The following is a 23,804-nucleotide window of genomic DNA, read 5'->3' as shown; positions in this document are numbered from 1 at the left end:
CGTAACATTATCTTTCAAAATATATAAAACAATTGGGCCAAATTTATTGTTATCTTATTTTTTAATTCAAAAAAGTGAATTTTTTCCAAAAAAAGTGCGCTTGTAAGACCGCTGCGCAAATACGGTGTGACAAAAAGTATTGGAATGACCACTATTTTATTCTCTAGGGTGTTAGAAAAAAAATATATATAATGTTTGGGGGTTTTAAGTAATTTTCTAGCAGAAAAAAATGTTTTAGTCTTGCAAACACCGAATCTGAAAAACACCTAAGGTCTGGAAGTGGTTAATAAATCACCGGGACCAGATGACTTGAATTCGAGGGTACTTGGGAAACTCAGTAAAGTAATTGCCAGGCCATTGTTCCTAATTTTTACTGTCAGTCTACTGACTGGAATGGTACCAGCTGATTACAGAAAAGCCAACGTAGCACCAATATTTAAAAAGGGCCCAAAATACATCCCTGGGAATTACAGACCAGTTAGCCTAACATCAATAGTATATAAGCTCTTGGAGGGGATGATAAGGGACTATATATAAGATTTTAGTAATGAGAATGGTATCATTAGCAGTCATCAGCATGGATTCATGAAGAATCATTCTTGTCAAACCAATCTATTAACCTTCTGTGAGACGGTGAGTTGATATCTAGCTAAAGGAAGCCCCGTAGACGTGGTGTATCTGGTGCAAAAGCATTTGACAGAGTTCCCAATAAACGTTTACTGTACAAAATAAGGTCCGGTGGCATGGACCATAGGGTGAGTACATGGATTGAAAACTGGCTACAAGGGTAAGTTCAGAGGGTGGTGATAAATGGAGAGTACTCGTAATGGTCAGGGGTGGGTAGTGGGGTCCCTCAGGGTTCTGTGCTGGGACCAATCCTATTTAATTTGTTTATAAACAACCTGGAGGAAGGCGTAAACAGTGCAATCTTTGTATTTGTGAACGATACTAAGCCAAGCAGGATGTGGAAACCTTCCAAAAATATCTGAATAAATGAATGGGGTGGCCAACTACATGGTCAAATGAGGTTCAATGTAGAAAAATGTAAAATAATGCATTTGGGTGGCAAAAATATGAATGCAATCTATACACTGGGGGGAGAACCTCTGGGGGAATCTAGGATGAAAAAGGACCTGGGGGTCTTAGTAGATAGGCTTAGCAATGGCATGTATTAAAAAGGGGATTCACTCCAGAGATAAAACAATAATTCTCCCATTCTGGTCCGGCCGCATCTGGAGTATGCTGTCTAGTTCTGGGCACCGGTCCTCAGAAAGGATGTACTGTAAACAGAGAGTACAAAGAAGGGCAACAAAGCTAATAAAGGGTCTGGAGGGTATTGGTTATGAGGAAAGGTTGCGAGCACTGAACTTATTCTCTCTGGAGAAGAGACGCTTGAGAGGGGATATGATTTAAATTTACAAATACCATACTGGTGACCCCACAATAGAGGTACAACTTTTTTCAGAAGGGAGTTTAACAAGACACGTGGCCACTCATTAAAAGAAAATAGTTTTAACCTTAAACTAGGTAGAGGGTTCTTTACTGTAAGAGCGGCAAGTATGTGCAATTCCCTTCCACAGGCGGTGGTCTCAGCGGGGGGCATCGATGGTTTCAAGAAAGCGCCTGAACGACCACAACATACAGAGATATACAATGCAATACTGACATATAATCACAGACATAGGTTGGACTACTATGTAACATTACTTTTTTTCTTTTTTTTTTTTATCAGAAAAGGTGTTTATTGGAAAAAAAAAAAGAACCATACAAAGTTACAAACATACATATTACATGGTGCAGCAGAAAAAGTACAGAGTACAGGCTTAATCCTAACACAGTTCTCTACTCATACAAAAGGTTACAGAACAAGGTATTCTATACCCATACAACATTCTAGACAGTGTCATTCATGGTGCTGCACTACATCACATCCAATTATTTCTTTCTCTTCTCTCTTTTTCTTCCCTCAACTCAGGGAAAATTATTGAAAAGAAAAAAACAAAGTAAAATACACAACATAAAAAACGAAACATAGAAAAGGAAAAAATAAAACTTACACAGCAGGGAAAACAAAAAGGGAAAAGTTTCACAGCTCCTATACATGCCACACCTGTAGACCTTCTACACCATCTGCATTGCAAGAGGAATACGGTGGCAGTACTGCTAATACCTGTCGCCACGCATAAAACAAAGAATCAGGTCCCGCTGTCACAGAGGAATAGTCATGGCAGAAGCCCACACCACCATAAGTCACGTATACCACAAGAAGGTCACCCACTCCGCTCACCCATTGTTTACATCACTCACCCACCCTCTACCTCAACAGTCGTTCCATCACCAGATCAACCGGAGACAAGCCGGGGGTATCTAGCCAAGGTGCCCACAGTCTGTCAAACTTCCCCGACCGAACCCTATGCTGATATATAAATTTCTCCAAGCGAATGGTGTCACCTATTTGGGTAATCCATTCCCTCACCGTTGGTGGCTCAGTAGCCTTCCAATGCCTAAGAATAAGTTTGCGGGCCTGAAACACGGCCCTAGTTATGGCCTGTTTTGAATTATCATCCATGGGGATGTCATCCAAAATTCCTAATATGAACGGTTTCGGGTCTGTAGGTATGGTAGTCTGCAACACTCCTTTAACTGTGACTAAAACCCCCGTCCAGTATAGGTGTAGCTTGGGGCACCTCCACAACAGATGGGTTAGGTCCCCATGATCTAACATTACTTTTTTTCACTTTGTTACTTTAGTTGTTAACTCCATGCCTGGTCGCAATAAGGCAAAAAAAATTCCCCATTCAAACCTACCTGTGTCAGGTGAGAGACCTACAACCCTGTCTACACTGTTGGGAAGCTGACCTGGCTGTCTTTGAACTATGTTTTTTTTTTGATCCAAAACAAAGTTTTATTGAAGCACCAAAAGAAATTTACATACATCGAGAATACTTCCCATCTCAACTCATTAGACAGCGATCCATTACACAGTTCAGTGTTGGTAAACATTGGCAATATATCAACCACCAGCATGAGACAATCCACTCCCATCCCGTCCCTGCCTCCCCCCTTCCACATACATGCTTCTCCCTTCCCTAGTCTCAAACACATTGACAGTATAGGAATCAAGTTGGAGTGCTCAAACCGAGTATCCTACCTGTGACCAGGTCCACCGGTGCCAAGCCCGGTACATCTAGCCACCTGCCCCATAGCTTCTCGAACTTCTGGGAGCAACCTCTATGTTGGTATATCACTTTCTCTTTGCGCAGCATTTCCCCCATCAAGTTGATCCATTCCCTCATGCTGGGGGGCTCCTCCGCTATCCAATGAGTCATTATAAGTTTGCGGGCCAGAAACAGGGACCTAATGACCGCTACTCTGGTACTCTCATCCCATTCCAGTTCCTCCAGTACAAGTAACAGGCAGTGTTTTGGGTCAACTGGCAACGTTATCATGAACACCCTGTTAATGGTGTCCACTACGCCCACCCAATACGGGTGAAGCTTTGGGCATCTCCACAGTAGATGAATCAAGTCACCATGGTCTCTCTTACACCTGGTGCACAGCGGGGTGGGTCGCAACCCCATAGCAAACAGTCTGTGGGGGGTGTAGTACACTCTCAGTAGTAGGTATAGTTGTGATACCTTATGGGATACATTCAGGGAGCAGATTGGTACCGCCTGTAGCGCCTCATCCCACTGTTCACCATCCATCGGGCCCAGATCCCCCTCCCACTTGGCCCTCACTCTCAGCGGCTGTTTGGTCATGAAACTGTGTAAAAGCATATTATAGCACTGCGATATAAACCCCTTGGTAGAGGTCGCCCCTGCAATCAAATTGAACAGTGGGGTAGGGGAAGGAAGCCACTCCGTAGCTTCGCCCTGAGCCCGTACTGCATGTCTAAGTTGCATGTAATAGAACTGCATCGATATTGGTAGTTGAAAGAGCCCCTTTAGAGTTTCAAATGAGAGTAGGTTCCCGTTCCGAAATATCTGCCCCAGGCGGGTTATCCCATATCTTTTCCATAGTGCCCCATGCTGTAACTTTGCCAGCTCGGGGTATGAGTCCTTCGACCAGATGGGGCTGTACTCCGTGAACCCTGTTACTCCCTGTAAGTACCTAGCTTTGTTCCACACCTTCTGCATAAGATTGTAGGTAGGGTATTGTTTGTTTGGCTTCCCAAAGGCTAATGCTTCCAGGGCAGGCGCCACCGACTCCCTCCCAACTGTATGGAGCATCACCATCTCAGAGGAGCTTCCTCCCTCTCCCTCCCTCCTCTCCCCAGTGCGAACCTCACCCACCAGCTGCTGCAGCTGAGCGGCTATATAGTATAGCCATGGATTAGGAAGGGCAAGCCCTCCCTCATCCTTCGGGCATTGGAGATGTTCCAACTTAATTCTGGGGGTACGGTTTTTCCATATAAGTGAGCGAAACAGTGTATTAACAATTCGGAATACCTTCAAAGTCACTACTGTGGGGGCATTATGAAGAACATAGAGCAGTTGGGGCATAAGGATCATTTTGATCAAATTTACCCTGCCGGCTGCCGACAGGCCTAAAGAATTCCACGTTTTAATGCGGTCACGAAATTTTTGTATCAGCGGGGAGACGTTCAGTCGTCCATACTCACATATCTTGGGCGTCACCTGGATACCCAGATATCTGAATGAGACAGTCATGGGCACTGTGGATGAGGACGGGGGGGGGCCCCCCCTCGTCAATGAGCATCAGCGAGGACTTGGTCCAATTGATCTGCAGCCCTGAGAATTTACCAAATTCCTTTTATCACCGTCATAGCCTCCGTCAGTGAGCCCTCTACGTCCCCCAGCAAAATCATGGTGTCGTCCGCGTATAGCATTATTTTTTCCTGCCTGTTTCCGTATCTGAACCCCACTACCTCCTGATTGGCTCTAATTTTAATAGCGAGTGGTTCTATAGCCAAGGCAAACAGCAGGGGCGACAATGGGCACCCCTGCCGTGTGCCTCTCCCCAAAGAGAAAGTGTGAGATACCGCCCCCGATGACCGAATAGTTGCCCTCGGGTTGAAGTACAATAAGCGGACCCAGGAAATGAAGGTTTCCCCAAACCCAAACCTCCCAAGCACCTCCCACAGATACTCCCCTCCCACTCAACGCTATTGAAGGCCTTCATAGCGTCCAGTGAGAGAAGGGCCCTCCCTCCCACATTATCAGCTGGGGATTGCATGTTTAAGTATAGCCTACGCAGGTTGACGGCCGTCGACTTGTTAGGCATGAAGCCAGCCTGGTCCGAATGCACCAGACTAGTAATGACCCCATTCAGCCGGATCGCTAACATTTTAGCCAGTAACTTAATATCGCTCTGGAGTAGCGATATCGGCCTGTAGGAGCCCGGATCCAACGGGTCCTTCCCAGGCTTTAGTATCAAGACAATGTTAGCTGTACTCATAGAATCAGGTAGGGTCTGTCTTTCCCTGGCTGCATTAAACACCGCTAAAAGTTTCGGTAAGAGAATACCCGCGTATCGCTTATATATTTCAATGGGTAATCCGTCTGACCCCGGTGCCTTACAGTTAGGGAACTCAGCCAGGGCTGTCTGCAGCTCCTCCAAAGTAAAGGGGGCGTCTAAGGTCCTTCTCTGTTCCCTACCCAACCCGGGGAAGTCAATGCCCTCTAAGTAAGTCAAAAGTTCTGCTCTGGTAGATAGTGCCATCGGGAGGTACAGGTTCTGGTAGAACCCGGCCAGTTCCGCCAATACAAGATCCGGGGAGTTCACTATTTTGCCCTCTTTGTTTTTAATAGCTCCTATGCTGGGGGACCTCCGCTGAGAGTTAGCTATTCTTGCTAGCATACGGCCTGTACTTTCACCCTCCTCAAAGAACGCCAATCTGGAGAAGAATAGTTTCTTTTCAGCTTTTGAGGCTAGCAGCCGCTCATAAGCTGATTGAGCTGACTGCCATACCTCTCTAGCCGCCTCCGTAGGGGTTTGCACGAAAGCCTCCTCCAGGGCCGTTACCTGTTTTTCAAGGTCCTCTTGGAGCCCTGAAGACGCCTTCTTCACCCTGGTAATTTCCCTTATAAGCAACCCCCTCACACAAGCCTTGAATGCATCCCATTGCTCGGACGGGGATTCAGCAAAGCTCTCCCTCTCCAAAAATTCCCTCATGCTCCGCTCCACCTCTTCATGAGACAGGAATAGCTCTAGCCAAAAGGCATTAAATTTCCACGGGGCCCTCGGAAGTGTAGAGGGTGGAGAAATAGTTAATTTTGTCACCAACTGTGAGTGATCGGAGACGCTACGTGGCTTGTAAGTCACTTCCGAGATGGACGGGAGCATAGCAGAGTTACACACTACCAGGTCTATCCTAGACAGTGTCCCATGTGTCTTAGAAAAGCATGAGAACTGTCTGTCCAATGGGTTCCTTGACCTCCATACATCTATCCACCCTACCTCGGTGAGCAATCTCAGCAATGGGGAGTCCCTCGGAGTGGACGAGGCCCCAGAAATGGGGTGTCTGTCCATCAAGGGACTCAGCCAGCAATTAAAGTCCCCCACTATCAACAGCGGAAGGTCCGGCCTGCCTTCCAAATAGGTCAGCAGTGACCGGAGCACCGCCACTGTGAACGGCGGGGGTATATAAACACATGCCACTATGCAAGTCAGTCTTCCCACCCGACAATGCAGGAAAATAAACCTTCCCTCTGCATCAATACACACATCTATTTCCTGAAAGTCAATGGCCACATGAATCATTACACTCACACCTCGGGAATAGGAGGTGTGAGTAGAATGGTAGGCCTTACCCACCCAAGCATACTTCAGACAGCACTGCGTTTCAACAGTGAAGTGCGTTTCCTGCATACATAAAATCATTGGATGATATTTTTTCAGACAGGAGGATACCATCATACGCTTCAGCGGGGAGCCTAGGCCCCTCACGTTCCACGAAACTATTGGTAGCTCAGCCATTAGGATAAAACATATATAAATGAAAGGGTGGAAAAAATACAAAGAAAACCATCAATCCCAGGCTGACATCAGGAGGCCTAGGAGTGGCGAGGAAAGGACAGTCACTATGCCACGGTGTAATGGTAAGGAAAAAGAGTTCTCGATGTAGGTGGTGAAGGTGCAAAAGCCGTAGGGCCTGGGCCGTCAACTGACCGGTCCCGTATCCATGGCCTAGAATCCGTAAACAAACTTGTATTGCAACAAAACGAACAACAAAAAAAAAGGAGTTATAAGTCCAGGTCGCCAACAGAGCTGACCCCTCAGCTCCAACAGGAAGCAAACTCCTATAAGGCACTTTTGCTCCACGTGTAATGTGGAGCGATCGCAGTTTCCTTGCAGCTTTACAAGGTGGCTCAAAGAACTCTTCCAAATATAACGTCTCCCAGCAGAACAGAGCACAAACGTAATCAAATAGAAATAGGATAAGAGCCTTTCTGTGCAGGCGATAACAAGTGTTAAGTGCAGGTCAGCTATTTCCAACAGGGGAAGGGGAAATAGGGGATGGAACTCCATCCCTCAGTTTATAGCATATGCAGACAGTGCTTTCAAAAATTTAACGAGCAAGCATGATGACCTGTCTCAGCTCCTGTAGTATCAGTCTCCTTCTTCCTCTCTCTCACGGTGACGCAGGGCCTGTTCATTCCGGTCAAGCCACACTGCAGCATCTTGAGCCGATTCAAAAAACTGTGCTTGACGGTTGGCAGTAACTCTCAGCTTAGCAGGGTACAGCATTGCATACGGTAGTTGTAGTGCCCGCAGTCGCCTCTTCACATCCGAGAATTTGGCCCTGCGACGCTGCACCTCAGCAGAAAAGTCCGGGTAGAAAGACACTCGGACCCCATTAACCTGCACGTTGGCCTTCTCTCTGGCATGTCTCAGCACCGCCTCCCTGTCTCTATAGTGCAACAGCTTGGCCAGGATAGGCCTAGGGGGGGCTCCAGGCTGCGGCGGGCGGCCTGGTGTGCGGTGCGCTCGTTCCACCGTAAAAAATGGGGAGAAGGCCTCCTTCCCAAATATCTCCACTAGCCAGCTTTCAATAAAGGTGGTGGGGTCCCGGCCCTCCGTTTTCTCCGGCAACCCCACTATGCGCACATTATTGCGGCGTAAACGGTTTTCGATGTCATCAGCCCTGTTGTTATTGTCCCTGGCCATCTGTACGGCTGCATGGGCCTCCTGGGCAACTGGGGGAAGTCTGTCTTCCACCTCACTCACTCTGCTCTCCACAGCCGTCGTGCGCTCCCTTATCTTCTGCATATCTTGCCGCAGCAGGGATACATCCTCCCTAAGGCCCCCAAACTGTTCTTTCAATGTGTTCACTGATGCAGTACACACATGCACCGCTCTCAATATTTCAGCCAGTGTCGGTTGTTCTGTGTCCCCAGCCTCAGTGTCTGGGTCTGCTTGTACAGTGGGGGGCTGTTCTGCACCATCAACCCGCTCCAGGCCCCGCCATCCGCCCGTCCCTGCAAGGCCTGCCCTGAGTCCATGGACCGCTCTGCTTCCCCCCCTGTACCTTGTTCCTGGGGGCCCCCAAGCTTCTGCGTGAAGAAGGTCATGTCTCTAGGGTACTCCTTACCCTGAGTCTTAGCGGCTTTTTTGCTGGGCTCACCTCTGGATTTATCTGTCCCTCGTGGTGTGCGGAGGGCCCGGGCCGCGGCAGCGCCATCTTGGATCTCGAGTGGCGGCCAGTCGTCCTGTTTTTTAGTCATTCCACGGGTACAGTGGGCCGGCGGATGGACCGGGAGGTTGCCTGGGTGAGTAGCCAGCTGAACAGCCGTTCAGAGCCTTCGGATCGCTGCTGGGAGAGGATCGTTAGCGGGTGCTGCGGTGGAGCTGTGAGACACACGTCTTCTCACATGCCGGTCTTGGCCACGCCCCCGTCTTTGAACTATGTTTAATTTGACAGAAAATTCATTATCCCTGGTTCAATGTAGTAGGTTACCCAGCTGTCAAGACCTGTGTGGGTAAATGTAGGGGAAGGTGGTTCTGGTGACTTTTTGTAAATTACTTATTTAGGAGACTCAGAGAAAGTACAGGCATACCCAATGGGGTTTATTTACTAAAGCTGGAAAGCGCAAAATCGTCTCACTTCTGAATATAAACCAATGAGCTTCTAACCCCAGCTTGTTTAATTAAGCCTTGTAATAAAACCTGGAAGCTCATTGGTTTATATGCAAAAGTGAGCCTGATTTTGCACTTTCCAGCTTTAGTAAATAAAACCCATTGTGTACTTTAAAGTGGGGTATGCCTGTAAATCCCATTCATGAAATCTGACCTGAACACATATATCTGTAGTGTTTACTTATCTCTCCCCAAAGCCTTAAGTCCTGTGTCTTTGTGCTGCTCCATTCCTATTTTATCAGCATGATAACTTCTGACAAGTTTGCCGACACAGGAGATAAAAGCAGCTGGAAATTTGTGTCGGGGAGGTAACTTAGAGACAGATAAGCAGAGAGCTTGTCTATGCACAGCACAGCTCTGCAAGTTTCTTTGTTCTTCTGCCCATGTGGAGGGGGTTGTGTGCCTTTCCTCCAATCAGCTCACCCACAGTATATTCCCAGACTTCCCTCCCACTGCTGAAACAGAACGAAAAACTTCTAACGCAATGTGCGCGTTCTAAAGAATGTAGAAAGCTGAAGACAGCAGATATACATGTAGAACTTATGTAGCGAGATTTGTTTCATCTCTGTGAATCATCTGAGGCTGTTCACTTCACTGGATACATGTATGGGTTGACATCCACTCTAAAATAGGACACATTGAAAAACAGTTATAACACGTGAAGTAGGAAGGGGTGAGTGGAATGTGTAGGGAAGTGTATTCTGGGGTATCAAGGGGTAGGCACTGGAGAAAAGGTAATGGAAAAAGGTGGAAGGTATGGGGAAGCAGTAGTGTGGGAAGAACACCTGGGGATTTTTGTTTTTACAGTTGTCATGATGACTGATATTTTTCCATTTTGAATTTAGGATAAAGGAGAAGTCCAGCCTGAGCTCATTCGGCTAGGCATCTCCTGTGGGTCACAGGAGTGCAATTAGTTTTGCACTCCTGTGACCTGTTTTCAGCAGAGAGTGGTCTGAAGTCCACTCTCTGCTGACGTCCCCAAGATCAGTCATGGCACAGTGTAATTTCAACTATGGAAGTCTGGATCTGCCAGATGCCTGGACTGATGGCCCTCTAAGCCTCTCAGCGAGCCGCTGAGACGGCCTCTCCCCACCCCTCTACAGCTCAGCGCTCCAGTGAGCGTGGAGGAGCAGAGCAGGAGAGCTGCTAATTGACAGTCAGCAGCTCTCTGCTCGGGGAGCAGTGAGAACCGAGCCATCTGCGGTGTATGGTGGCTCGGTTCTCAGTGAATAAGCGCAGGGGGACAGATGCAGCAATTGGACTGATGCTGCATCCACCTAGGTAAGTATTAATCTGCAAAAAACAGGATTCACATACTTCTCCTTTAAGTCTTGGACCTCATGCACACTGCAACTATCAAATGCCTTTTTTTTTTTTGCCCCTAAACACCCCTGTGTGTTAGCCTATGTGCCCATGCACACATAGAAATTTAGAGGTAGGGGTGTTAAAGGGTAGAAATCAGAAGGCAGCAAAATTGCAATCAGGAGAGGAGCTTTTGGGCAGAAAAAAAGCCGCACCAGTGTAAATGTGCCTAAATGCTAGGCACGTTTGGTGCTTGAGGATTCATTCATTTCATTGGACAGAATAAAATAATATTCTGGCCAATAAAATGAATGAACACCCAAACGCTTGATGCCCTGAACGCATCTAAATGCATTGGGAAAACTTGGCTTTAGGTGCATTAACTTTGCTTTTCTCCTGTAAGGGGAAACGTGTTCAGATGAGCATAGTGTGCATGGGGGGCTGGTTGATTTAATAATGCTGGAGAGTGCAAAATTTGGTGCAGCTCTGCATTTGAACCAATCAGCTTCCATTTTCTTGTCAAAGCAAGTTAGAAGCTGATTGGCTACCATGCACAGCTGCATCAGATTTTGCACTCGAGTTTTAGTAAATCAACGCCACTATCTGAAAATCAGCTGGGGAGGGAAGAGCCCCCTTGTCAAAATAAAATAGCACAGCTGGAGAGATCGCCTCACCAACGTTGTTGAGTTGATTCAGGGATCTGTGTTTTTTTATTGTTCAATCTGCTGAGTTGAAAGGAAAAATAAAACCTTGCAGTGTGCGCCTGGCTGTTAACTGAAATGTTAAGGTGGCCATAGATTGATCGAAATTCAGCCGGTTCAGCACAGTGGCCAAATTTCAATAGTAGTTACTGTGTTGAACATAAGTCAATCTAACAATTTACTTTTGTTCAACCGCTCTGTCGAATAAAAGCTGCTCGATTAGTGGGACCTTTTTCATCGGAAATTCCGATCGCGTGTACGCGGCATTAGCCATATTTTCATCAAAATTACTACTGCTAGATTGTGGCAGGCGCAACACTATAAAGTGCCTCATGCACTGTGGCATTAGAAGAATTGTGATATCTCTGACTTTTCAGTCCAACAAGACTGTCTATTACTCTGAAATTCCTCTATTGCCGTTCTATGGAAGCAGTAAGGTTTGAAGAGCACACCAAATGCTTGAAATAACTTCTTTATTAACTTCACTTTTCTTCATAGATAACACTGCTGCTTTGCAGCAGACAGTCCATGTACAAACACGTGTTGAATAAGTATCACAAAATGGCGGTTCAAATATTCAATCTTGTCATTCAACATAAAATGATGGATATATTTCTTTCTTCAGTATTTATACTCTCTCTCTCTGTAAGTTATCAAAGCATTCTCTGATTTCTCTGAAAGGTATAACTGTGGTTTGCAACTTGGTTTACAGTGTTGCTTTAGTTCGGTAATGAGTTTGGTGCAGTTAGCTTGTTAGAGTGGATGGATGGATGTGACTTTGTTCGGTGGCTTAGTTCGAATGACTGAATGTGGCTTAATTCGGTTAGATGACTTTGTTTGGTGGAACTACAAGTGAACACACAACTAGATCAGTATACAGTTCTGATCACACTATTTACAATAAGAACATATATATAACTTGTGTAACGTACCTATTTAGGCCCTTGCTTCCAAAAAACTGAACTATGTATGTCTGCTCTGCTCTCTGTCTTCATGTGGAATGAATTTGCAGCACATGTACAGTATTATAGTGTGGTGTGAATTACTGCGCTGCTAAGTGTGCATGTATCAAGCTGCTATACACAGCTACTGAAAAACAAGAAGCAAAAAACGAAATGTGAACAAAAAAGTGTAGCGCTCTGATACAAAAAAGGTATGACAATAAAATCAAAACCATGCGTGGTCAATATGCAAAAATGTGAAATGCACATGTATATGAAGACACAGATGTCATAACGTAAATATAAAAGTCCAAAGTAAACCAAGTGATGAGTGAATGACACAAAGTTCAAAATTGAAGAATCAATGGAAGTGAGATGGAATCTTCCAGAGATAAAATAAATGGATATAAGTGAATTTCCAAGTGAAGAAATATCCCATCACCAGTGTGAATGCAGGCTTACCGGAACGTGTGGACTCTGCGAAATGTATATTTCCAGAGTCAATCAGGCTTGGTATAAACTGGAAACCACGGTGTGGAGTTACTTCAGGAAGGGGTCAGCGAATGATCTTAGTACAACAACCTGGAGAGAAGCTGGAAGGTCATCCGTTTTTAAAGGTCACATGTAAACGTGGAAAAGAGAAGAGGGGACGCCATAGTGTAACACCGTAAAAAATCAATAAATGTTTAATTAAAGGTTGCACTTACATATCAGATGAGAATACAGCGCATTTCAATATAGTGATGGCAACATTGGAGTCATCCCTATCAGAGCGCTACACTTTTTTGTTCACATGTACAGTATTAGGAACCTCCCAGACAGAATGGATGCAAAGGTGGCTGTGATAGGTCAAGACTCTGCTCAATGTGAGATTAGCTGTGATTGGGCAAGGCTACTTATGAGTCACAGAAGCTTAACTCTATGCTTTCTGGTATTAAATCTTACCTATTTAAGCTTACCTTCACTGTCATATAAATAAACAATTCTTAAAGGCATATTTTTTCTTTTGCTTCTGTGAACACAACATACAACTATTATATGACATTCAAGCATAAAATCACAGTGAATAACTTTTCTTTTGTCTCTCACATACAAACATGTGCACCACATTTAGGTTCTTAGCAGGTTTAGCTGTATATACATGTATGTTATATTAGCTACCTAGGACAGGTTCTAGCTGGCCAGCTACATAGATAACCGTTATTTATTTGCAATAGTAATTTGCTACCGGGTGTCCACGGAAAATAACATTCCATGGAAAACAATATTAGGCATAATTTAAATGGACAAAACAAATGCTGCTATTAGAGGTGTCTGCTATTTTTTTATGTCCCTGAAAGCAGCTATAGATTATCTAATGTGCATATCCACATTGTGTTGCTTACAGGCATATTTTAGAGCAGCGGTCAGGAGCATAAAAAATGCCCAAAACCTGCGTTCAGGGAGCAGTTTTCAAGCAATATTTACGCCCGCAACTGCGTAAACATGTCTAAGTGCACATAAAAACACCTAAACGCAGGCATATGCACTTAAATTTATTTTAATGACAAAAATAAATTACCGTATTTGCCGGCGTATAAGACGACTGGGCGTATAAGACGACCCCCTAATTTTCAAGGAAAAAATTTGGTTTTGGGATATACTGGCCATATAAGACTACCCCCTTCCTACTAGTCTTTCTGGAAGCTGGGGGGTAGCCAGAACCACTGACAGAAACAGGCTTTTTCAAATCTCACTGTGCCATTACATGCCTCACTGTGTCATTACATCACTTGCCCCCACTGTGCCATCACTTGCCCCCACTGTGCCATCACTTGCCCCCCACTGTGCCATCACTTGCCCCCCACTGTGCCATCACTTGCCCCCCACTGTGCCATCACTTGCCCCCCACTGTGCCTGAACTTGCCCCCCACTGTGCCTGAACTTGCCCCCCACTGTGCCTGAATTTGCCCCCCACTGTACCTAAACTTGTCCCCCACTGTGCGAACAGTGCCATCACTCAAGTTTTGCTGATTTGACTTCCAGGTCGTGACAGTCTCCGTCTGCTGCAAGCGTCCATGATTTGAAAGCCGCGCCTTCTCCTCAGACTGTCCTGTGATAGGCGGAACACATTTTCCCACCAGCGCCTCTGTTCTGTGTTCCGCCTATCACGGACGTCTTCTCATCTTGTCCGAGGATGAGAAGGCATCTGTGATAGGAACACAGAATAGAGGCGCTGCTGGGAAGATTTGTGTTCCGCCTATAACAGGACACTCTGAGGAGAAGGCGCGGCTTTTAAATCATTGACGCTTGCAGCAGACGGAGACTGTCACCGGCGTATAAGACTACCCCCGACTTTGGATGCATTTTTTTTGCATCCAAAAAGTCGTCTTATACGCCGGAAAATACGGTAATATTCTAGCCAGTAGAATGCATTTATATTCATACCAGTGGCGGCTGGTGCTCAAAATTTTTGGGGGGGGCGCAAAGGAAAAAAAAATTGCAGTCTCACTGTGCCTAAACGCAGCCACTGTTACATGCCATCAAACGCAGCCACTGTTACATGCCATCAAACGCAGCCACTGTTACATGCCATCAAACGCAGCCACTGTTACATGCCATCAAACGCAGCCACTGTGCCATCAATTTGCACCACTGTGCCATGCCACCAAATGCAGCCACTGTGCCATCAATTTGCACCACTGTGCCATGCCATCAAATGCAGCCACTGTGCCATCAATTTGCACCACTCTGCCATGCCATCAAATGCAGCCACTGTGCCATCAATTCACACCACTGTGCCATGCCATTAAACGCCGTCACTGTGCCATGCCATCAAATGCAGTCACTGTGCCATCAATTTGCACCACTGTGCCATGCCATTAAACGCAGTCACTGTGCCATGCCATCAAATGCAGTCACTGTGCCATCAATTTGCACCACTGTGCCATGCCATTAAACGCAGTCACTGTGCCATCCATTGTCACCACTGTGCCATGCCATTAAACGCAGCCACTGTGCCATACATTGTCACCACTGTGCCATGCCATTAAACGCAGCCACTGTGCCATCCATTGTCACCACTGTGCCATGCCATTAAACGCAGCCACTGTGCCATCCATTGTCACCACTGTGCCATGCATTGTCACCACTGTGCCATGCCATTAAACGCAGCCACTGTGCCATGCATTGTCACCACTGTGCCATGCCATTAAACGCAGCCACTCTGCCCTTTAATGGTCGCCACTGTGCCAATTGTCCCCACTGTGCCCTGTAAATTGCTTTCTTCCCCCTCCGCCCGGCACTTACCTTTACTGGTTTTAGGCATCCACGTCCCACGATGTCTTCTCCCGCCCTCGATGACTGACAGGCGTCTCAGCCAATCAGGTTACTGGTAGCCAGAACCGGCCAACCTGATTGGCTGAGACGCCTGTCATCTTATTCAAGGGGCGTACAGTCTGTGCGCTCCGAGAATAAGCTTCCGGGACCCGAGGGCTGTATTGGGAAAGCCTATCAGAGCTGTTGGCTTTGATAGACATTTCCGTACAGCCAACCAGCTGGCGTTATTCAGATGGCCGGACATTGAGCGCCGACCATCTGAATAACAGCGGCAGCGGCGAAAATAACATAGATTCGTGCAATGCATGAATCTATGTTATTTGACTCAGTGGCGGTGAGAGCCAGAGGGGGCGGCGCTCCAGCACCCTCTATGGACGAACCGCCACTGATTCATACGTGTCTAAATGTGAAGTGCCTGGCAAAAGTATTCACCCCCTTGGCATTTTTCGTGTTTTGTTGCCTCACAACCTGGAATTAACATGGATTGTTTGAGGATTTGCATAGTTTAATTTACATAACATGCCCACAACTTTGAAGATGTTTTTTTTTTCATTGTGAAGCAAACAACAAATAGGACAAAATAACAGAAACAGTAAATGTGCATAACTATTCACCAACCCAAAGTCAATACTTTGTAGAGCCACCTTTTGTGGCTATCACAGCTCCAAGTCGCTTTGGATAAGTCTCTATGAGCTTGCCACATCTTACCACTGGGATTTTTACCCATTCCTCCTGGCAAAACTGCTCCAGCTCCTTCAAGTTGGATGGTTTGCGCTTGTGAATAGCAATCTTTATGTCTGACCGCAGATTTTCTATTGGATTAAGGTCTGGGCTTTGACTTGGCCATTCCAACACATTTACATGTTTCCCCTTAAACCACTCAAGTGTTGCTTTAGCAGTGCATTTGGGGTCATTGTCCTGCTGGAAGGTGACCCAAAGTGGTACAGGTTTTGCTCAAGAATATCCCTGTATTTAGCACCATCCATCTTTCCCTCATCTCTGACCAGTTTCCCAGTCCCGACTGCTGAAAAACATCCCCACAGCATGATGCTGCCACCACCATGCTTCACTGTGGGGATGGTGTTCTTTGGGTGATGTGATGTGTTGGGTTTGCGCCAGACATAGAGTTTTCTTTGATGACCAAAAAGTAAAATGTTAGTCTCATCAGACCAGAGCATTACCATACATTTTGGGAGTCTCTCACGTGCTTTTTCGCAAAAACTCAAAACGTGCCATTTTGTTTTTTACTGAAAGTAATGTCTTTCTTCTGGCCACTCTGCCATAAAGCCCAACTCTATGGAGCGTAAGGCTTATTGTCGTCCTATGTACATATACTCCAGTCTCTACTGTGGAACTCTGCATCTCCTCCAGGGTTACCTCAGGTCTCTGTGCTGCCTCTCTGATTAATGCCCTCCTTGCCCGGTCCATGAGTTTTGGTGTGCGGCCGTCTCTTGGCGGATTTGCTGTTGTCATGTTCTTTCTATTTGGTTATGATAGATTTGATGGTGCTCCTAGGGATCATCAAAGATTTAGATATTTTTTTATAACCTAACCCTGACTTGTACTTCTCAACATCATTGTCCTTTACTTGCTTGGAGAGTTCTTTGGTCTTCATGTTAGTGTTTGGTTAGTGGTGCCTCTTGCTTAGTTGTTGCAGCCTCTGGGGCCTTTCGAAAAGGTGTGTATATGTAATGACAGATCATGTGACACTTGCACACAGATTGCACACAGGTCAAGGGCAAATCCAGAGCCTAGTCTCGGGAGGGGCACTGCCAGAGAATAAGGTGTTGCTTACAGAAATCAATTAGGTGTCCGGTGTGTCCTCTGCAATGTTGCAGTACTGCTAAAAAATCAATGATCGCTGCCATTACTGGTAAAAAATATTTAAATACAAATGCCATAAATCTATCCCATAGTTTGTAGACGATTGTCAGGGACTGCAGGCATGGTACAAGAGATGGTCAGAGACTGCAGACATGGTACAAGAGATGGTCAGAGAATGCAGACATGATACAGGAGATGGTCAGAGACTGCAGATGTGGTAGAAGGGATGGTCAGAGACTGCAGACATGGTACAAGAGATGGTCAGAGACTGCAGACATGGTACAAGAGATGGTCAGAGACTGCAGACATGGTACAAGAGATGGTCTGAGACTGCAGACATGGTACAAGGGATGGTCAGAGACTGCAGACATGGTACAAGGGATGGTCAGAGACTGCAGACATGGTACAAGGGATGGTCAGAGACTGCAGAAATGGTACATAAGATGGTCAGAGACTGCAGACATGGTACATAAGATGGTCAGAGACTGCAGACATGGTACAAGAGATGGTCAGAGACTGCAGACATGGTACAAGAGATGGTCAGAGACTGCAGACGTGGTACAAGGGATGGTCATGGTACAAGGGATGGTCAGAGACTGGAGACATGGTACAAGAGATGGTCAGAGACTATAGACATGGTACAAGAGATGGTCAGAGACTGCAGACATGGTACAAGAAATGGTCAGAGACTGCAGACATGGTACAAGAGATGGTCAGAGACTGCAGACATGGTACAAGAGATGGTCAGAGACTGCAGACATGGTACAAGAGATGGTCAGAGACTGCAGACATGGTACAAGAGATGGTCAGAGACTGCAGACATGGTACAAGAGATGGTCAGAGACTGCAGACATGGTACAAGGGATGGTCAGAGACTGCAGACGTGGTACAAGGGATGGTCATGGTACAAGGGATGGTCAGAGACTGGAGACATGGTACAAGAGATGGTCAGAGACTGAAGACATGGTACAAGAGATGGTCAGAGACTATAGACATGGTACAAGAGATGGTCAGAGACTGCAGACATGGTACAAGAGATGGTCAGAGACTGCAGACATGGTACAAAAGATGGTCAGAGACTGCAGACATGGTACAAGAGATGGTCAGAGACTGCAGACATGGTACAAGAGATGGTCAGAGACTGCAGACATGGTACAAGAGATGGTCAGAGACTGCAGACATGGTACAAGAGATGGTCAGAGACTGCAGACATGGTACAAGAGATGGTCAGAGACTGCAGACATGGTACAAGAGATGGTCAGAGACTGCAGACATGGTACAAGAGATGGTCAGAGACTGCAGACATGGTACAAGAGATGGTCAGAGACTGCAGACATGGTACAAGGGATCGTCAGAGACTGCAGACATGGTACAAGGGATGGTCAGAGACTGCAGACATGGTACAAGGGATGGTCATGGTACAAGGGATGGTCAGAGACTGAAGACATGGTACAAGAGATGGTCAGAGACTGTAGACATGGTACAAGAGATGGTCAGAGACTGCAGACATGGTACAAGGGATCGTCAGAGACTGAAGACATGGTACAAGGGATGGTCAGAGACTGCAGACGTGGTACAAGGGATGGTCATGGTACAAGGGATGGTCAGAGACTGGAGACATGGTACAAGAGATGGTCAGAGACTGAAGACATGGTACAAGAGATCAATGCAGCCTCATCAGTTTTGTATATAAATGCAGCCCCACTTTTGTATATAAATGCAGTCCCACTTTTGTATATTAATTCAGTTCCACTTTTGTATATAAATGCAGCCCCACTTTGTATATGAATGCAGCCCCACTTTGTATATGAATGCAGCCCCACTTTGTATATGAATGCAGCCCCATTTTGTATATGAATGCAGCCCCATTTTGTATATGAATGCAGCCCCACTTTGTATATGAATGCAGCCCCACTTTGTATATTAATGCAGCCCCACTTTTGTATATGAATGAAGCCTCACTGTGCATGGCACTCACCATGGCATTGCCTCGATCACACACAGCAGGTATCTCCTCTCCCGACGTGTGTCATGGAACAAACAGGAGCTTTAGGTCTGTGTTTGGCAGGGCAGTGTGCTCTAGCAAGGTCCCCCCGTAGACGGGCTTGTGTGATAGACAAAAAACTGATTCAATCAGTGTTCCATCTCCATCTACTATCACACAAGCAGGTCTAGCACAGGCAGCACAGCCAAACACAGACCCAGCTCTCACACACAGCGAGAGATGCCCGGTGTCATACACGCAGGAGAGAGGGGGAGCGCTGCAGTCAGCTACAGCTCAAAGCAGCCTCAAGACAGGCAGCCTACTGGGCTGTGCCAGATCAACCCTGGTGATGACAGAGAGAGAGTGAGAATCGGCAGCGGCAGCTGCAGGCACTGCAAAGCAGTTTATAAAAAATAAATCTAATTTTTTTTTAAAGCCAATGTGACATGATTGTCTCGGGGGGGGGGGGCAATTTCCCTGTTGCCCCCCCCCTGGATCCGCCGTTGACACAGGTGGACATCATTTCACTAACTATGTGACTTCTGAAGGTAATTAGTTGCACCAGAGCTTTTTGTGGGCTTCATAACAAAGGGGGTGAACACATATGCACATGTCAATTATCGTTTTTTTATTTCGGAAAAATTGTTTTATATATATATATTTTTCCTTCACCAACTTAGACTGTTGTGTTCTGATCCATCACATATAATTCAGATTAAAAAACATTGAACTAAAGGCTGTAATGTTACACAATAGGTTAAAAGCCAAGGAGGGTGAATACTTTTGCAGGCACTGTACACTTGTAAACGCACATAGAAACACAACACTAGAGACATTTTCCTCTGCTAAGTCCTGGCGGAAAAAATGCAACATATTTTCTTACGCCTGTGTGCATGAAAACTTACATTTAACCCTGAGGGCTGGTTCACACTGCTGCGTGGTGCGAGATTGCATGTGATTCGCACCGTATTGCAGTGCAAATCACATGCGATGTGATTTCAGCCATACAGATAGTATGGCTGAAATCGCGTTCGGACGCAACTTGCAAAGTACCCTTTTTTTGGTCCGCACCAGAATCGGATGGCATAAATGTTCACAGTGTGATATGCGAGCTGAAATGCGGGTTATAAATGTATTGACTTTTCCTGCAATTCGCATAGGACAATGTGAACTGCCGTGCAAGTCGAGTGCGATGCGGGAACCCACAGTGTATTCGCAGCGTTCCTGCATCGCACAAGTGTGAATCAGCCCAGATATTTAAAAGTACCATTACAGTAATATGAATTAATACAATCTATTGTTGGCACCTGCAAGTAAAGTACCTAGAGTAGAGATGGATTAGAACCCTTTCAGTTTTTATTGCTGTCTGCGTCCCGGTAAGGGAGATTTACCCTCTCTATTTGTGCTGTTGACCATTATCACTAAAAGTAAAGTAAAAGAAAATCCCAAACTTTTGGGTTGACATCAGAACAGTAACAGGGGAAATCTTCCAATGGGGACACTAGTTCTGGTCACACCCCAAAATTCTCTTATTTTGGAGGGATTTTCTCTTACTTCCTGTTTTGGCTATGGGGCAGGAAGTAAAGGGAAATATCCCTGATGGGACACAGGTGGCAGAAAAATTCGATTTTTCATATTAATACAACATTTTGAAGCTGATTACCTCTGTTGAGCCCTGTTGAATACAGTACTTGTCTTATTTTTGTAAACTCGGCAACATGTTGTTTGTTTTTTTAATTAATATTTTATTTTTATTTGTGTTATTGCAGAAATGTTGTATTGTGGATCATTTTGCGGCCCTAGACACTCCTGGAAAGAAACTAGATTTCACGTCTGTTATCAGAAATGAATCCACTAAGCTGTGTTCACACATCTCTGGAGTAAACAGCTGGATGGAACTACCCTTAAAAATGCTTGATTTGTGACAGAGAATCTGATTCAAGACAAAGGAAAAACAATTCACATCTGCTGCAAAACAAAATAAATGTTTTCATGGTATTGATATTTTTATTGAAAGAATTTGAGCTTGCAATAAGGCACAGTACATTGTGTACCTGATCCGTGGTTGCAGAAGCAGAGAGCTGAAGTCCTGAGATTTAGTATGACCTCCGAGGATATTGCAGCCTCTGTTGTTTTACCATCAGTAGAGACGAACGTGATACCTTCTCAGTCAACTGGAGATGAAAATTCTAAGAATAGTTTGGATACTAGCGTTATAAAAAGACATAACATGGAGACTGTGCCAGACTTAACAAAGTTAAAAGGGCATAGAGCTCAGAATTCTGTGGCCAAACCTTTTTTAATAGAAAGCAAAGGTGAAAGTGGAAAAAACCTTAACGACAAAGGTACTGCACAAGGGAACCTCTGTACCTCCCATGCCAGTGATTATTTCAATAGCAAACTGTTTGAGCGAGCCTACAAGTCCAGTCTAGGTTTTAATCAGTTCTGCAAGTCCTACAATCCTCTTAAACAGAACAATGTTTGTACAGACTCCCAGATTCCTGCTGTGCTGACAGAAATTAATTTTAAAGCAGACGCATCATCTGCGGAAGGGCAGGCATTAAAGGGTCACTTAATAGTGAATGATCACTGCACAGATGCTGCCACTCACATTCCAACATTACACAAAAGTAATTCCAATCAGAAGAGTGGTTTATGTTCCAGTTCCACAAATAACCAGTGTATTTTGAGCAGCCATTTACAGACATTGAGGAGAAATTGCTGCAATAGTTGTGTATCCAGCTCTTGCAGTTCTGAGAGTTACGGCAGTAGCCATGAACACATTGGTCGCCCTGTGAATTACCAATCAAATTTGTGCCCAGAGACAATGCCAGAATTTCCGGTAGACAATGCAGATGGACAGAAGTTACCCTGTATTCTTTCATCACAGCCATTTCAAATTGAAGTCTCTGATGAACAAAACGAAGAGGAAATAGAAAATGATTTCTCAAGGAGCCGAAAAGATCGTTCAACCCTGCTGATCAGAAGGTTTTGTAAAAATTACAAAGAAGTGAAAAAGTCAGTTTATACAGGAACCAGCGCAGTTTTTAAATCTTTGCCTTCTGGCCATATTGGAACCAGAGCTTTCTGTTTTGTTAAGAGAAATCAAGAAAACACAAAAGAACTGAGGTATTTTTGGGTAACAGCTAAAAGCTTGACTTTTGCCCAAGTTTCTGAGAGAAGAGATCATTTTATTTCCTTTTTGAAAACCATGACTGTCTGTCAGGTAAGTGTCTTGTGGTTTTGTTGTTTGTGTGTGTGTATATATATAAAATCTCCTGTATATACACGTATGTATATAGATAAAAATAATACCGTACATATAGATAGAATACTGTACCGTTTCATTTTAGAGCCTGCATTGGATGATCATGCTCGGCTTGCCATGGGGGACAAGATTAGTATGTCTAAATAATTCTTTCATAAATCTATGTGCGGGGGTCAGCAACCCATAGATCGCAATCAGGTGACTGTTAATTGTGGTCTGGGCATGCTGACTCACCATCCCAGAGCATCAAACAGAGTGCAATGCAGAGGGACTACTTTTAAAGTGGCAGCTGTAATAGGGAGCAAGAGCTGATGCCTCTGTAATGCCGGCTCCTGCCCCATTCACAGTGATAGCAACTACACTTCATCTCTTATCCTGGCTCTCCAGAGTGTTGCCAGCAGCAGGAAAGAAGAGATCTTCAGGTCAGTGTGAAGCAATATTGGGCATAATAGTATAGAGCTGCTTTCACACTGATGTGCTGTGGTTTACCCACACCACGGGTGCAGGGCAGTGTACCGGCAGCTTTCCTGCGAGTTTGCTGCGCTTAGCCATAGACTTTATTTATATCCTGCTAGTTTGGGGCCCTTTCTGTATGCAGAAGTTTTGGTGCGCTTTCAGAAAGTGCATCACACAAGATATAATAGAAGTTTATGGCAAAGAGCAGCTAACCCAGGAAATTCGCAGATGCACTGCATGCTGCACATCATTGTAAAGGTAGTTTTATAGGGGGCTCAGAACAATAAAGGGTTAATTTACATTTTTCGTTTGGGGGGCTGGTAAAACCCCATGGTTAAAGTGGCGTTCCTCACATTTTCTAAACTTTGTCTGTGCTGCATGCCCTTAGCTCATGCTTTTTTACAATGGCCTTTTTTTTGGTTATTTATCCATGACTTCCGCCCTTACCCTCCTAGGCGATTATGTCACTAGGTGATTCGCAAAAGGGCTCCTGGGATAGCGGTGTCATGTATCCCAGGGGTTCTTGCAAATCACCTACTGCCCAAAAGTAATGACGTGAACTTGTGACTGGGTTCTGGTCTCTCTCTCTCTCTCTCTCTCTCTTTTCCACCAGCAGAGTGCATGAGAACAGTGGGACCCATGATGGGCCACTAGTCTTTTGTGATTGGCCCTTTGCTGTGACCAATGGGGATGGAAAAAGAGCGTGCAGGAAGCTGGATGAATCTAATGAGAGAGACGCTCTCTCTTCCCTGCTGACAGTAGAATGGAAGGAGGGGGGCGAGCGGGGGGGAAACATTCTGACAGCCCGCCTCCCCCCCTGACACACCGCCACTGCCTGAGTTCAGCTGAACGCTGCAGTTCACTGGCCCTGTCACCACTTCACTGGGAGGGGGGCTTGACAGCACCCG

At 45.6% G+C, this 23,804-nt stretch overlaps 1 protein-coding gene across 4 annotated transcripts in view; it reads left to right on the top strand.

Moving 5' to 3' along the window:
* PLCE1 (phospholipase C epsilon 1) overlaps positions 1 to 23,804 on the top strand; it is a 509,323-nt gene that overhangs the window by 59,084 nt on the left and 426,435 nt on the right. For all 4 annotated transcript variants that reach the window (XM_040362142.1, XM_040362141.1, XM_040362145.1 and 1 more), the window contains exon 2: positions 20,942 to 22,398. In XM_040362142.1, coding sequence (XP_040218076.1) covers positions 21,274 to 22,398 — 1,125 coding nt within the window. In that variant the 5' untranslated portion in view covers positions 20,942 to 21,273. The remainder of the gene's footprint in view (positions 1 to 20,941; positions 22,399 to 23,804) is intronic.

This window comes from Rana temporaria, chromosome 8 (genome assembly GCF_905171775.1).
Source record: "Rana temporaria chromosome 8, aRanTem1.1, whole genome shotgun sequence".
Taxonomy (NCBI): Eukaryota; Metazoa; Chordata; class Amphibia; order Anura; family Ranidae; genus Rana; species Rana temporaria.
This window is presented reverse-complemented; position numbering and strand designations above follow the sequence as displayed.